Source organism: Borostomias antarcticus (assembly GCF_949987555.1).
Source record: "Borostomias antarcticus genome assembly, chromosome: 5".
NCBI lineage: Eukaryota > Metazoa > Chordata > Actinopteri > Stomiiformes > Stomiidae > Borostomias > Borostomias antarcticus.
The window spans coordinates 16478251-16493607 of record NC_140238.1 but is presented as its reverse complement, the minus strand read 5'-3'; the positions used below and the strand labels follow the sequence as shown (position 1 = coordinate 16493607).

At 48.3% G+C, this 15357-nt stretch overlaps 2 protein-coding genes across 2 annotated transcripts in view; both read right to left on the bottom strand.

The window, feature by feature from the left end:
• The window catches only part of dctn1b (dynactin 1b), a gene marked incomplete at its 3' end in the record, with an annotated part of 30497 nt that extends 15463 nt beyond the window's left edge, over positions 1–15034 (bottom strand). Inside the window, exons 1-6 of the mRNA XM_084437812.1 lie at positions 14950–15034; positions 14072–14217; positions 4503–4754; positions 4141–4219; positions 3266–3297; positions 1386–1406 (exon numbers count right to left, since the gene is read on the bottom strand). Coding sequence (XP_084293938.1) covers positions 1386–1406; positions 3266–3297; positions 4141–4219; positions 4503–4754; positions 14072–14203 — 516 coding nt within the window. The 5' untranslated portion in view covers positions 14204–14217; positions 14950–15034. The remainder of the gene's footprint in view (positions 1–1385; positions 1407–3265; positions 3298–4140; positions 4220–4502; positions 4755–14071; positions 14218–14949) is intronic.
• On the bottom strand, positions 12435–13762 carry LOC311309155 (putative N-acetyltransferase camello; the record flags this gene model as incomplete). The annotated part of the gene is made up of 2 exons (XM_084438332.1): positions 12435–13115; positions 13628–13762. The coding sequence occupies 2 exons, from the start codon at positions 13760–13762 to the stop codon at positions 12435–12437; spliced, it is 816 nt and encodes a 271-aa protein (XP_084294458.1).
• Positions 15035–15357: the final 323 nt, after the last annotated feature.

The following is a 15357-nucleotide window of genomic DNA, read 5'->3' as shown; positions in this document are numbered from 1 at the left end:
TCCAATGTGAAAAGACAGTGTGTTCATATCCATTACAGATCTCTGCGGGTAAATCTGCCCTCTTTAAAAATTGAGGAACATCTCTCTCTCTATGCACCCCCCCCCCCCCTACACACACACACACAAACACACACACTCACTCTCTCTCTCTCTGCTACACGTTGTGGATGAGCTGAGTAGCAGGGAGGAGAGGGAAGAGAGGGGATGAGCGAGGGTATCGGGTTCCTGCCTTCACAGCACACCCTGGAGAAAATCACACAGCCTATCAGGGCAGTGCCCCAGCCCTGGACGGAGCGGCCCCCACCGAGACGGAGGCGGTGGAATTACTGCCCTTACAGCGCTGGCGTGGCAGAACACTCTCCACTCAGCTAAAGTGCAGACCTCTCCACGCGCTCGACCTCCGCTCATCACCTCGGCACCAAGCCACAGACAACAACGGGGAACACAGAGAAACCGAAGAACACGCATGGTTATCATTCACGTCGTCATGAAATTGCACCACAGGTTTTCATAGGGCTGTCGGCAGGAAATTTGGGCATCTTGAAATATATATACTGCTTAGTGGCGCCTATTTCTGGGCGCCTATTTCTCTTCTCATATAAGATGGGGCCCCCTGGATAGCCCACCCCCCCCCCCCCCCCCGCTCCCGCCCCCTAGCGGCGTCCATCCTGGAGAGCATCCACACCTCGGAGAGCATCGTTTGGGGACGTGCGCGTGTGCAGTCCAGACAGATGCGGTCGGTGACAGCAAGCATTCAGACTATTGTCTCAAACAGCCGGCCAGCCAGCCTCCCAGAACTACCGACTGAGGACCATGAATGATGCACGGGGCAATTTCATAAGCATTTAGATTGGGGCCGCTGTCTATCTAACAGTGTTCCCAGCCCCCCAGTGCTGTAGGCATGGCCCTGCTGCAGGGCACTCTGACTGGGGGAGTCTCAGCGGGCGAGAGGAGCAGGTTCACCCACCTGGAACCTGACATTTTCACCACCACAGCAATAACAAGCACAGGTCTCGGGGGTATGACTCAGCTTATTTTGTATTTGTATGAATACCTGAGCGGCACATCCACATGCGTTTGTGAACACAGAGCGGCGGACGGACAGACAGACACACACACGCGGCCGAGGCTGAAAGATAACGCACGAGCTGGCTGACCGCGCGCGGACCGGCGCCGAATGAGGACGGCACAGAGGGAGACGCCCACACAAAGGAACAAGACACAGTACAGGAACAACAGGGTCGTGACGAAAGACAACCGGTTTGATGCGTGGCTGGGTTGCCATGGGTCGCGGATGAGGCGCTGTTGCCATGCAGCTAGGCCATTCACGGTTGATACGGTGATAACATTAGCACTTTTACCGAGGTTCTGGAAACATGCACCACCTTTTTGGGCTTCACTCCTCGCTGCGTGATCGAGGGGTGGGGGTGAGAGGTTAGAGTTCAGGGTTACAGAGTTCATTGGTGGCATGCTGGAGTTGAGGGAGGGAATAGTGAGTGAGTCAGTGCTCTTCATGGATTGACCCAGGTTAATTAAATATATGTATAGGCCTACAAACTTCGCAAACACCCCCCCCCCCCCGACACACACACACACATTGGTACAGGCCTACAAATGCAGAGGTGCACTCCACCTCGTGCATGTATCAGATACCCCACTACAGATTTTTCGAACTAATTAATTACTCATCTACATGGATTCTCAGAGGACACTGCAGGTAAATCTTTGTTTCTACAGTGCCAGGCTCGTTATTCTGAGGAGGGGTGAAAGGCTGTGAATTGTGCCCTCCTTGTATATTTGTCTCCTGATCAGAGATCCAAGGAGGGAGGGGCGGGGAGGGGAAGTGGGGGGGAGGGAGGGGAGGGGAGGGGAGTGGGGGGGGGTGGAGGGAGGGAGGGGAGAGAGGGAGGGGAGGGGAGGGGGGGGAGGGGAGAGGGAGGGGAGAGAGGGAGGGGAGGGGGGGAGGGGAGAGAGGGAGGGAGGGAGGGAGGGGTGGAGGGGAGAGAGGGAGAGGGATAGGGGGGGGGGGGAGGGGAGAGGTGGTAGAGGGAAAGGCAACAGGAGCAGTGTCAGGTGAACCAGGAGGGCTGCGTCCACAGAGCTGTCATGGCCGTCGTGACTCAGCACACTGAGGAGTGCTGGGATCTAAACAGAGCTCTTTAACCTCAGCACAGGAAAGGTGCATCTTAAGTGTGAGGCGACTGTTTTGGTACCTGGCAAGTATCACATGAGGACAAATGTGAAGATACATTTTATGAGATAAAATGTGAAGAGTGTAAAAAAGGTGTCAAATGTTCAAATGAATCTGCTACAACATAAAGACAATTCTTTCCATAATGTGAGTGACACACTTTTTGACTGTAACAAAATACCTCCTAAACAGGGGCTTTTATCTAATTGCTAATCAATGAAAACAAAGCAACAGCAGAATGGATAAAAAATCCAGGGCAAGTAGCCTACTTATGGAATGTAACTGGTGATCAGACAGCGCTCTCTGCTGGACAGAAATGATACAAGCTTCTCAACACAGCTGTCAGCTACGCAGTACAACAGTCCATAGGAGGAGGTAAAAATGAGGAGGATAAAGGAAGAGCAGAGGAGGAACAAGCAAAGATGAGAGAGAGAGAAGGTCCTCTCCCAGATTCCGTGGCAGAGGGTATTCACCTTATTCACCTCAGCTGCCATATTGGTCAGTCTGACGTAATTAGGGGTGCGGACGCGGAAGTGCCCATTGACTTCAATGTTAAAAGTCTGCTGTAAAAACACCACTTCAAGAACCAAACTAGTCAAAATAACAGACTGAATACACTATTGGGCTTACAAACTCATCATTACCAGACTCTGATTGTTTTTCACTGCCGTTGTTTTCGCATTTGGAAATACATGGAAGTGAATGCAACTATGGCTCATTCACCTCCATGTATTTCTTGTGGCTTTAGGGATTAGAAACACAGTGAGACCCAGTAAGCACAGGATAAACTTTCACAACAAAAGAGAGACCCATTTGTTTTAATATAGTCCATGGTAGTTTCCTTAAGCTGGCTGGCTTTATCCTTCTGGAGAACAGCCAGGAGGATGTGACATACAGTACAGGATGTGTGTGTGTGTGTGTGTGTGTGTGTGTGTGTGTGTGTGTGTGTGTGTGTGTGTGTGTGTGTGTGCGCGCGCATGTGTGTTCAGATGTGTTAACTCCAGGTAAGACTCCATATCTAGGCGTGATATGGCCTGAACAGTGGACTTTGGGCCCTGGTCCTATCTCACTCACCAGTCTAGTGGACTTGGGCGTCTCAAGGATCTCTGAGGAGGGAAAAGAAAGAAGAAAAAAAACAGTCATTTGCTATCTGGACCTTCGCAGAGTTCAAAAGGTCTTTATAGATCCTGGTTTGAATTTGAGAATGCAAACAGAATAAAGTCATCATGAAAGATAGCACGGCCTGTCTCCTGGGGACCTAGCTGCCAGAGAGAGGCGTATCCCATTTGTTTATATCAATATGTCTCGCCCGATGACTGGCTTCCTGGCAGAACACTAGTCTGAGCGCCATTGCAAGGCAATGACAGCTCTCCGCCTGTCAATTAGTCTGATGCCTCATGAGAGAAAGACATGCAAGTTTGCGTTCTTCCTTTCCCCTCTCCCCCTCCTCCTCTCTCTCCTGCTCTCTGGTTCCTCTCCCTCAGTCCTCTCTGTGTTCCAGTGTGAGTTCCAAATACATTGTGCCCCCCCCTCCTCCTCCCCCCACCTCATTGCAGTGGCGAGCTGTAACCATGGAAACAGCCCATGGGCACTGCTCTGCCAGCGATTAGGACACCGTCTCTATTCTCTACCAGAGAGAGACAGATAGAGACAGATAGAGAGAGAGGTGTCTCCTGTTAGTTTATGTCGATGACAGACAGACGATGTGTATGACATCATCTGTCTGAGACAAGGGTTGAAGAGGGCGGCTCACTCTGTCCTGACGACAGAAGCATTTAAACCAGCCCCAACCAGGTTGATTAGAATATCAAAGCCTCTTCTCTTCCTGTGCAGACGATCATAATGGAAAATGAAGCAGACAAAGAGCTGAGGGGTGTGTGTGTGTGGGGGGGGGTGATGTGCGTCAGTTCCAACTGCCGCCCGCCCCCCCCCCATCTGTATTCCTTTACCTCGTTTGGGGACCTTGGCCATAGCTGGCTCAGGTGTCTCAGGGGAGGTCGTGTCTGCCCCATCATCGACCAGCTGGATCTGGAAGAGAGAGAGAGAGAGAGAGGGAGCATTAGAATATTCATTTTTTGTTTGATACATGATCATCACAGTAACTGAATATTAATATTTTTTGTATCCACACAGCAACCTTTTTGACTCCAATGCAGACCTACAGACTTTGTATTGTAGGACAGGCTGAATGAATAAGTTTAGTAATACAGTACCTAATCAATATTCCTGCTGACCTGTGAAATGTGTGTGTGTGTATGTGTGTGTGTGTGTGTGCGTGTGTGCGTGCGTGAGCGTCTAACCAGTGTTTCACCTGTGACTGGCGAACAAAGATGCCGTGGTTCTCCTCGCAGTTGAAGTAGCGCTTGCCCTGGACGGTGCCGTCGTTCTTGCCCTTGGCCTCGTCCAGGATGACGCCCACCCATTTGCCGCTGGCAAAGAGCGTGGCGCCGATGAAGGCGACGGTACCTCGCTGACCCTTCCCGATCACCTCCACCAGCGAGCCCACCTTGGCCGGCCTGCCGCCCCCGTCCGAGCTCATCCTGCTGCTGCCACTGCTGGTGGTCTGGGGAGGGGAGGGGAGGGGGGGGGCAACATTAACATACCGCGGATACAAGGGAAATGGCTGCGATCATTTTGCGATCTAACTACGCTCATAATAAAACCGCTTGAAGCGCTGTGCTGGTGCTGCGGCTAACATGACTCGGCTGAACTGGTTTTGTACCTCCGAGTCTGTGGGGGTGTTCTTACGTTCTGTAAAAACACAATGGGCCTGCTCTTCACCTGACTCTTATCAGGTCTGTTCTGACTATACAGTACTCTGTTCCTTTTGACTGGAAAAAAAAAAGACAGAATGATGTAGAGGCTTTTCATATTGGCTATAAATGCATCAGAGGCTATATACAGCTGTTCTGCAGTAGGAGAGGATAGGCCAGGCCTATCAGCTGGACAAAATCGCCCAGTGGATTGTCCGTCCCCTCGTTCCCCCCTTGCCGTACAGAGGCTGATTATCAGAATGTACTGAGACAGGTTCTGTTTCTATGCCAGTAATCTGCAATATTAGCTTTCATCACTGTCTTAGATCCGCTGCCGATTGGGGATCGAGTTTCAGGAAAGGTCTACCGTATCTCTTTGATGTTCAGAATCAGTCTCCAACCTGTTCCTCTGAGCTCAATAGAGGCTCTGTGTCTCGGTGTTCTCACATGCTGTAGGGGGAGAGTCATTATGGGCTCCTTACCCCACAGACCTCAACATAACAGGGACTCCTCGATATTAGCTGGGGAATTTTAATGACTCAACGAATCGGGACTGAGAACATTTAAGCTCAGCGCTACCTCTTATGAGGCACTGGACTAGTCTACATTCCTTAACCATGGGCTGTACAGAGAGCTACTATTGTCCAGCGTCTACTACTGGTCAACCCAGCTAAACTTATGTTCTTAACTTAAGTAGGCCACGGCTGTACTGTGGTGGTACAGCGCAAGGATCCATCCCATACGCTGGTAGAGTCTGTAAAATATAGCCAGAGCCAACAGCATGAACAGCCAACCAACAGTCATAAGATATGACTGGCAGAGTTAGAATAGAAAGTGTTTTCTATTTTCTTTGAGAGATCATGTCCAGAAGAGTCAAGAGCCCAGTGGCCCACTGTGTTCCCTCCCTCACCTTCCTAGTTCCTAGTAGTGGCACGGTGTTTCCTAGTTCCTAGTAGTGGCACGGTGTTTCGTCAACAGCAGGCTTTATCCATGCGTGCCACTACTAGAAACCCTAATTGCATTGCCACTGAAAATCCAAATGGCTGACTTATTTATGACATTAAAGTATGAGCCATTGCGCGGGCATGCTGAATAGGAAGCACTGGACTTCCAATTGTCAGTGAATCCTTGGGCTTCCTCAGGCTAAGTGCTCTGGTGAGACCAGATGAAAGATGTAAAACAGCCTGTAATGAAAGATTCATTATGTTTTATACAATACCCCAAGCAGCCCAGTGTACCATGCTGTAGAGGAGGAGGGTCAGGGAGGCAGCCTGAATAATTCACTCCCACTCTACTCTTACAACACAAACAAGCGGCAAGTCCAAGACAGAACCATACATCTGGGCAGATCATCCGATACAACCAAATAAAATGTCAAGTGAATAATGGTGACCCTTAAAACAGTCTAGAGATAGGCCTACTGATTGAGCATCCTACCTGCTGGACAGAGTGCATATTCCTGTGTGAGAAAGAGATCGGAGTAGGTAAGCAGTGATGTCATCCCTCCTGTGACCACAGAGATCATGAGTCAGAGACTGATGACAAACAGGAAGTCACCCAGGGCTTACAGACCTACTGAGTGTCCAGTGACAACAATAGGTTGCTCTTACAGCTTGGAAAACGCATAGTCAACACTCTACAACACTCTACCCAATTTACACTCCTCGATCTTCACAGACGAATAGAATATTATTGAATAATTCCTTCACAGACACAAGACACTCTGAGCTAACACAGCCCAGACATGTCTGCCACACAAATAAACAAGCAGAAACTCTTATAGGCAGTTCAATCAAAACAACCCAGGCCCTTACCCAAACTGCAAACCCATGACGGACAGGTGACACTAAACGGACAAATCCGCCAGGACGGAAACCAGGATGTCAACAGAGTGCAAATGTACACCTCATATAGCACCAACTTCACAGAAGCAATCTGTACTACATGCCCCATCCATCTCACACACTAACACACACACGCACACACTCGCTCTCGTGCTGAGGTAGCTCACACACACTCACCCGGGTGTATGTGTTCCTCCTAGTCTGAGACATGCTTCCCGGTGGATGAGCCCCAAGACCGGCCTGTCTTCTCTACTGATTAATGGGAGGGGGGGTGGTAGTGAGACACAGGAGGGGGGTTCAGTGATGCTACTGGAGCGTCTCCTCTCTCCCGCCCCCCCACCGAGATCACACCATCACTGTGCTAATCCTGAAGACCACAGCCTGGGGGCTGTACGGTACAAACTTCCCTTTCTGCGACCGCTGACCAGGGGGCTTTCCTGGACGCCCAGCTCTGTCAGGCGGGAGGGGGGGGTCTCTGGACCCAGGTGGTCTCAATTCCGTCCTGACGAGGGGACTGGAGAGGCGAATATGAATGGACCAAAGGAAAACAGGAGAGCAGGGGGGGAAAAAACGCCAGGGTTGGTCTGCTGTGAGCGCATCAGCTGAGAAGCGGCACTGCGCTAGTGTCTGCACCGGCTTTCTGCAGGAGGGAGCACTGGTAGGCCCAGGGAACAGCACTGGGTCCTAAAGCCTGCCTCATCACAAGCTGCTCATTCATGCAATATTCCATCTACTCAGACATCTAGGCAGGGTCTCTTCTATTCTCTGGGCTGCATTAGAGGTGATTAAAGAACTCTGGTATGGTATTGTTATAACAACGGTACTGTTGTATTTCGTAGTCCCTCAAGTCAGCCATTCAACCTGGATAATGACTTGGCTATATCACAGCAACTAGGCTAATAGCACTATTAACTCTCCATCACAGAGAACATCAATGAGACAGAACTTCGGTCCTTTCCTGGAACTCAGTCCCAAAGCTCCAATAAATCTATGAAAGCATACTGTCGACTCAAAATAAATAGAGAAATAGAAATAAAATATTTTACATTCTCATAATCAGCCTCTGTGTACAGTGTGGTCACCTCATAAGGTATAGAGGAATGCTATAATTACAGCATCAATCAGTCCTTTAATCAGTCTCATGGATTTAGAGATGCGTCCGTATTCAAACCACTGGCAGAGGCCATGCCTCTAAACCAAGCAAAACCAAGCAGCTGTTTACTATTCCTTAAAAATGCTGGTATCACCTCAGAAATCTCACATATTAATGACAGCACATTTCATTTCATTGTGGTCATGTGCACAAAGGCCCAGGTGATGTCCCAGCATGCATCGCACAGGCAGCACGCGGTAAGCAAAGCCCTGCAGATTGTATTATGTGCTGGCAGATACAGTGGTAGGATAGAGATTAGCGTTCTTTATCAGCTAACTGCATGGCTGGGCCTTTTTCATTCCATTCTCTATTCATGTCATTTTGCAAACGAGGCAAATGCTGAGGGCCCTCTCTTTAAAAGGATTCGGCTTAGAGGCAGTAGATCAGGGAGTTTTAATAGCATCCATTTCCACAGCTGGATAAAAGGAGCCTATCCCTTGGGACAAGTTCCTCTTCCCGATGCGTTCAAGTGCCACAGACTTTCATGGTGACTATAATTTTATCAAAACATATCACATTTCAACTCATAATGTCAACTCATCATATGACATGACTGAAATAGTGGTGTCTAAGCAGGCATATTAGACCAGATGTTTCTTGATTCAGACTGAAAGTTTGGGAACAGCGGTAGTTACAGCCAGGGATATTTAGTCACAGCCTGAATCACTGCGGTCCCTCTGCAACCCTCCATCTTAATGAGAGGAGTCCATGTGAGGGAGGGAGGGGAAAGTTCCTCTTCTCCCTCAGCGAAGCTGTTAAGTGCAGACTACCAGGGGCATCCATTTGCCTCAATGGAAAGGAGGACAGACAATAGAGGCCACAGGCGCAATCAAATGCCTTCTGCTGCTGTTCACTGAGCTCGTGCTGGAGCGGCTTGCATAAAAGACTGAGACTCAAGGAGGGAGTGACTTTGCACCCATGTCTGCGTTTTGGGGAGATGTTGAGGGGTTTCCTTCTACTTTTCTGACATCAAAATAGTCAGGCCGACATGCATAAATGCCAATAAAGACTGATGGTTCAAGGCAGGTAAACTAACCAGGCCAGGTCCAGCCTGGCTTATGTGCGTGGCTGGCTTGTTTCTGTTCAGGACTGGTAGGACGGTAGCAGGTCATGCCACTGAATTAACTGTGAATTGAAATGACATGAAATTATGTCTGATATATTAAGATAGGTCTTGTCGCCAGGACACATCAGTTCCAATGCTTCCAATGCTAATCCTGCACAATAAGAGTGAGATAGCCAGTTAGCTCATGAGCTCACAACAACTAGCAGCAGCCTCCATAACATTAATGGTAGCGGTCAGTGGCTAAAGCAGTTACACTGATGATTCCTGTAACATTAGCCATTTTGCTGCAATTGGTTCAAATTCTGTTTCTGGTAAGGTAAGGGATAAACCCAGATAACACAAGGCTAGCGGACCTACAGCGGGTCCCTGATGGATGCTCCACCACCATTCCACCGGTAGTTAATTGTCTATATCCTAGGCCCATTGGCCGTGAGGTCCATGGCGTGGTGGCGAGACTCCACCCCCTCACGTCAGAGCAGTTCGAGTGTAGTGCAGTTACTTCCGGGCAATCTCCATACACCCACGGTGAAAACCGTGTGTCTCTAGCCCGCTCAGGGGCTGAGTTGTGGAGTTCATGGCATGGATAGTGGCATGGTGGCGAGACTCCGCCAGCTTGGGTCAGAGCTGATTGAGCGCAGTACAGTGACCTCTGGGCAATCTCCTTGCACCCACTGGCGAAGACCGTTGGTCTCTAGCCCACTCAGGGGCTAATTTGTGGGGTCCGTGGCGTGGATGGCAAGACTCCGCCCCCTCGCGTCATATTGGGTCGGGGGCTATGGACCCCTCTCCGGGCTACCCACCTGCCCCCACCGGTGAAGACAAGTGTGTCTCTAGCCCACTCAGGGGCTGAGTTGTGGGATCCGTGGCATGGATAGTGGCGTGATGGCGAGACTCCGCCCCCTCGGGTCAGAGCTGGTCGTGGACAGTGTACCTCTCTCCGGGCCACCCACCTGCCCCCACCAGTGAGGACCCTGTGTCTCTAGCCCACTCAAGGGCTGAGTTGTGGGGTCCGTGGCGTGGTGGCGAGACTCTGCCCCCTCGCGTCATATTGGGTCAGGAGCAGTGGAGCCCTCTCCGGGCTACCCACCTGCCCCCACCGGTGAAGACCTTGCTTTTCTAGCCCTCTCAGGGGCTTATTTGTGGGCTCCGTGGCGTGGACAGTGGCGTGGTGGCAAGACTCCCCCCCTTGCGTCATATTGGGTCTATACTATAATAAACTAAATAGCCTAACTCAAATACTCATTGAATTGCTGAAACTGAACAAGGAACCACTGTCTATCTAAGCCTGTTGCTGCCCTCCTGTGGCCGAAAACGGTAAATGCTCTTGTGGTAGCAACATAGAACTGCAGTTTCTGGGTCCACTGCCTTTTGTGGTAGCAACATAGAACTGCAGGTCAACAACGGGGCAGAGGCAGCTTTTTGAAGCTTCAGAGACCGCCACCACCACAGAAGAAGACTACCTCGGAAAAATAAATTCACTCAGACAGAACGCGTCTAAATAAGTTTTTTAATGGCTTAAAAACCCAGCATTTGTTTAAATAGACCCTTTTGCTTAGGTAAGTGAAGTTTCTTGTTCATCTGACACTTGTATATGAGCGCCTCTCCTAAATAGGCCGACACCTATTTATTTTGACGGCGAAGTGAATGGAGGGTGAAAGGACTATTGTCTGGCATGAGCGAGCATGCGACAACAGGACTGAAAAGGGCTACTAGGGAGTAAACCAGGGAGGGACTGCAAATTGATATTTGCTATCTTAGGTGCGCTGGCTTACAGCCACGCAAAAAAAAAAAGGTAAAATTGGCATCGCCAAAGCAGTAGGCCTAGATGTTAACTATTTTAGCTTTTCATTCATGTAATAATACAGCAATCATTCGTCCTGTATTGTGGATTGTTCAACACATGAAGAAACATCCCATTAGAGCATTCAGTAGTTATACCTATCTATCTTGAATTAAAAACAATGTTTAAGCTACTAGCTTCTTCATCAGTGTTCATGTTGTGCGATTCATTCTGGAATGCTATCTAAACACGTCTGCTATGGTCACGTAATGGAGAAAATATGTATTTTGAGTGAAATGTCTCTTTAGTGGTATAAGAACTGAACAAGCAAATTTACCATCTGGTGCCATCTAGTGACATAAAACAATACCCATATTCAATATTGTTGCCATCTAAAACGAGATGGGATACACTTTAACATGTGCTTCAAGTCAGTTATTAGTTTAGGCCTATTCAAAATAAATTTAAAAAAAAAGGTTATACACTGGAAATTTGATGAATAACTAAATCAGTCAAAATCATCCGGTAGCGTCTGGCATTGCACTCATAAGGGTGTGGTTCCATGAAACCAATCATAGAAAATGCTTGTAGCTAACGAAAATGTAGGCTACAACTACGTTCAGATATATATGAACATAATCTCAAGAGAGATTATTTAGCTTTATATCTTCCAATACAGAAATAAACCTCTGTCTACCGATCTGCCAACGGAGCAACTCCCGTTGACAAAATGTCTCATAGCGTGCCAGACCACCGGCTACACACCCTTTCGGGGTTACTATTTTGCGCTAGCAAAAAAGCCAGCGTGGCTCTGTGGATGTGTGCTTTGATTCATGATATTTAATACTAAATGACTTACCTCGTTTGCTAACTACTAATGTAGATCCTAGTATGTTTACAGGTTCGTTTGACAGTTCTCTCGTCCCAGGTCCCATGCAATATTCAGTTAACTCCTGAGGTGCCCTTCAACATGCCTGATAGATAGTAGGGTATATCCATCCATCCATTATAAATTAATGATGGTAAGAGAATACATTTTCTATTTATTTTCAATACAGTGCCGCTACAAATGCCCATTCAATAAGATATATTGTTGTTTATTGCATATATTAATAATATATTACAAATGATGCTAAAGATATACAAATGTAAGACAAAAATGTGAGTTATGCTTCAATTCACCTGACAATCACTTCAACATTGTGTACAGTGCACTGTCGCCTCTCACAGCAATAAGGTCCTGGGTTCAATTCCCACTTGGGACGCTGTCAGCACTCAGGATGTTCTCCCCAGGGTTGTCAGGTACCCAGATAGGGTATCTCCCAGACCTTTGTGTGTGGAGTTTGCATGTTCTCTCAGTGTTCAAAAGGGTTTCCTCCCAAGAAGTTGTCCCCGGGCGCCACTGAGGAGACTGCTCCTGCCCCTGGAGGACAACAGCTTGGATGGGGCTAATGCAGAGGACATATTCCACTGGCAACCGCCGATGTGTGTGGATACGTTGTGTGTATTGTGTCAGTGCTGATTCACACGTGTTTGTGTGTCATTTGCCGTGTGGCTAATAAAAGACCCCCAGCAGGATATAAAATGGTTAAGTGCCTGGAGCAGATTTTACTTTGCTCAATTACTGTAGGAATCCCCAGACTAAGCCTAAGTACGAACTCTGTATTCATATTTAAACACCATAAACTTGATCAACTTAGCTGGCAGGGACGGCCAAACAAACTCATCAATCTTGTAGAAGCCCATACGATGGTAGAGTTTGTGGGCATCACTTTGGAGCATGGAGGTGTACAGCACCACAACCTCTACCCCATGGCATGCAACAAACTCCAGTGCCGTCTTGCATAGTGCCTTGGCAATCCCCCGCCCCCTGAACTCCCTCTGCACAGAGATCCGCTTCAGTTCCCACGCCCCTGGCTGTGAAACAGCCGGAAGAATGGCGACCGTGCCTACAATGTGCCCATGGCTCTCAGCTACCCAGAAACAGGAAACATGTTCTTCCTGCATGTAGCTTGTTTTGATGTCCAGGAGGTCTTCTCTGAGCCCCAGTTGGATCCCCTGGTTGAACAGGTATCTTACTCCCTCACGGGATGCCAGCAGCAGAAGGATGGCGGTTACGACAGAGACGAAGAGGGAGCCAGACAGGGCTTTGACAGCCCAGAGGAAGCCGATCATGGTAAGCTGCAGCCAGGTCTGCCTGAGAGCCTGAACGCAGACGGAATTAAGGTGCTCTCCGAACCCTGTGGAATACACTTCCCTGACCACCTCATAGTCCTCATCTTGGTATTTACGGATCCGATAAGAGGTGATCTCATCCATCTGGGAGCCCTGGAAAGAAGACGACAGCTCACTAGCAGAACACAGAACATTAACAGTATTTTCATGAGACTGCTATTGTTACACGTTGCCTTATATTCTGTAAAAGAAAACAATTGAACAAATTACAGATGTGGTACTACTCAAGATTGATTGCTTTTAGCAGCCATCAGCTTCCCATAACAAAACAAAAGACAGACTGAACATTTGACATATTTTATTTAAAAGAACAAGAAAAATACATGATTAAAGTCAATTGATCATTAAAACAAACCATTTAGTATGCCCCTTCAGTATGTCAATATCATCACAGCATGACCGATATGATCAACAAGAATGGAATGTTAAATAGTGATGGTCTATCTATCTCCAGTGTGTGGCGTGCCGTGTGTGTGTGTGTGTGCGTACTGCGTGTTCTCTCATCCCTTTCTCTATCAGTCCTTTTTCTGTAAATCCAGTCTGTACTCGATCACTGAGAAATTAGTGATTTTTGCAATTGGCTCAGGGATGACAAACTCCCTGACCTTTGCATAGCCCATGCGCTCATACAGCTTCTGAGCTTCTATCTGCACTACCGATGTGTGGAGGATGACGGCTTGGTAACCCCTGTCCCGAGTGAAATCTGCTACTGTCCGGCACAGGGTCTTGGCGATGCCCATTCCGCGGTGAGCGCGGCTGACAGACATGCGCTTCAGCTCCAGACAGCCGGGCTCCCTCTCCGCAGGCAGGCAGCCGACTGTGCCGACCACCCGGCCCTCACACTCAGCCACCCAGAAACACGTGTCCTTCTGCTCCAGGTACGTCTCCCTGATGTTGTTGAGGTCCTTCTTGAGGGAGTCGTCAATGTAACTGGTGAAGATGTAGCCGACCAACTGCCTCGCCCCTGCCAAGAGGAGCGTGACCGCTAGCACGGGAAGGAGGAAGGATTTTGAGCTGGCCAGCAGGGCACAGAAAACACACATCAGCACCATCTGGGTGAGAGGCTGTTTCAGGAGGTGTACGAAGGCCGAGGGCACATGCTCGCTCATGCCCAGAGTGAAGATCTCCTTCACAGAATCCTGATCGTCTTCCTCATACCTCCGGATCTGAATGCCAGCCATGTTGTGGCACTGACCTTCAATACAGAGACAACAGTGAGGGCTGAGAGGTCCTCAATAAGCTGGAGAGAAGCTACTCCACCACAAAGCCTGAAGTGTACACACACACGCACACAAGCGTGTCTGGCCTCAAAATTGACATGGACCGTTTAAAATATAAATTTGCTAGTGAACACATGTACCTGTACACAATATCTTTAGATTACAATATCTTCAGTGATTAAAGATGAAGGTTCTGCATGCACCTGACCATTTTTTATTAATTTAAAAGTTTTCAACATTAAACTGGATCTCAGCTGAATCTCTCCAATTCACAACGGATTGTTTGCCTAGATTATTTCTTTGTGCTGTCCTGTCCGAAATTGACCTTGGCTTTATGTCAACTCACCCCACTTGTCCGTCAACAACATGCCATGTAGCTAGCTAGCGTTAGCTAACGTTACTCTTTTGCAGATTTGTTATCAATCTAATGCACAGCGACTGATATAATGTTAACTAGGTAATTAGCTAGCTACTTTACATTACTTTACATTCAGATATCTAGCTAGCTTGACATTTAGAGTGTAATGCTAGAAACTTAGCTGGCTGTCTATCTGGCTAGCTAGCTAACTAGAAACTTAGCTAGCTAGATAGCAGCTAGTGTTGATAAGCAAGCCGGTTACTGGCAGAGTGTATCTTGCTGGAATTGAACAATTGAATTGAATCGGAACATGAAAGGGGAAAAATAACTCAAACGTTAGCTAACTTACCCGGTTAGGAAATTGTTTTATCTAGGGAAAGGCAATACCCGTGACTTGTCTGGCAAGCTTAGCTGGCTTCTTCTTCTCCTTGGCGTCTAACGGCGACTTGCATCCAATTTGTTGCACTACCGCCATCTAATGGAGCTAGCTACCTCCTACAATGTCCATTCCGTCAGTCAGATTCTACCTATCAGTCCAGTTGTTAAGAAGCTGATCAAAAACACCTCCTGCCACTCCCCCCCCGTTCCAACATGTGCTTTACCCCGTGTGAGTCCTGCCACTCCTGCTCTCCTCATTCTGTCCATCAAGTCCCTTCTCTCCAGCTGCTCCACTGTTTCTTGCTCATGGCAGCGCTCACACAATCCTGTCGCATGTTTTCCTATGATGCCCAGTGTACTATTGAGATTTGTATGTCCT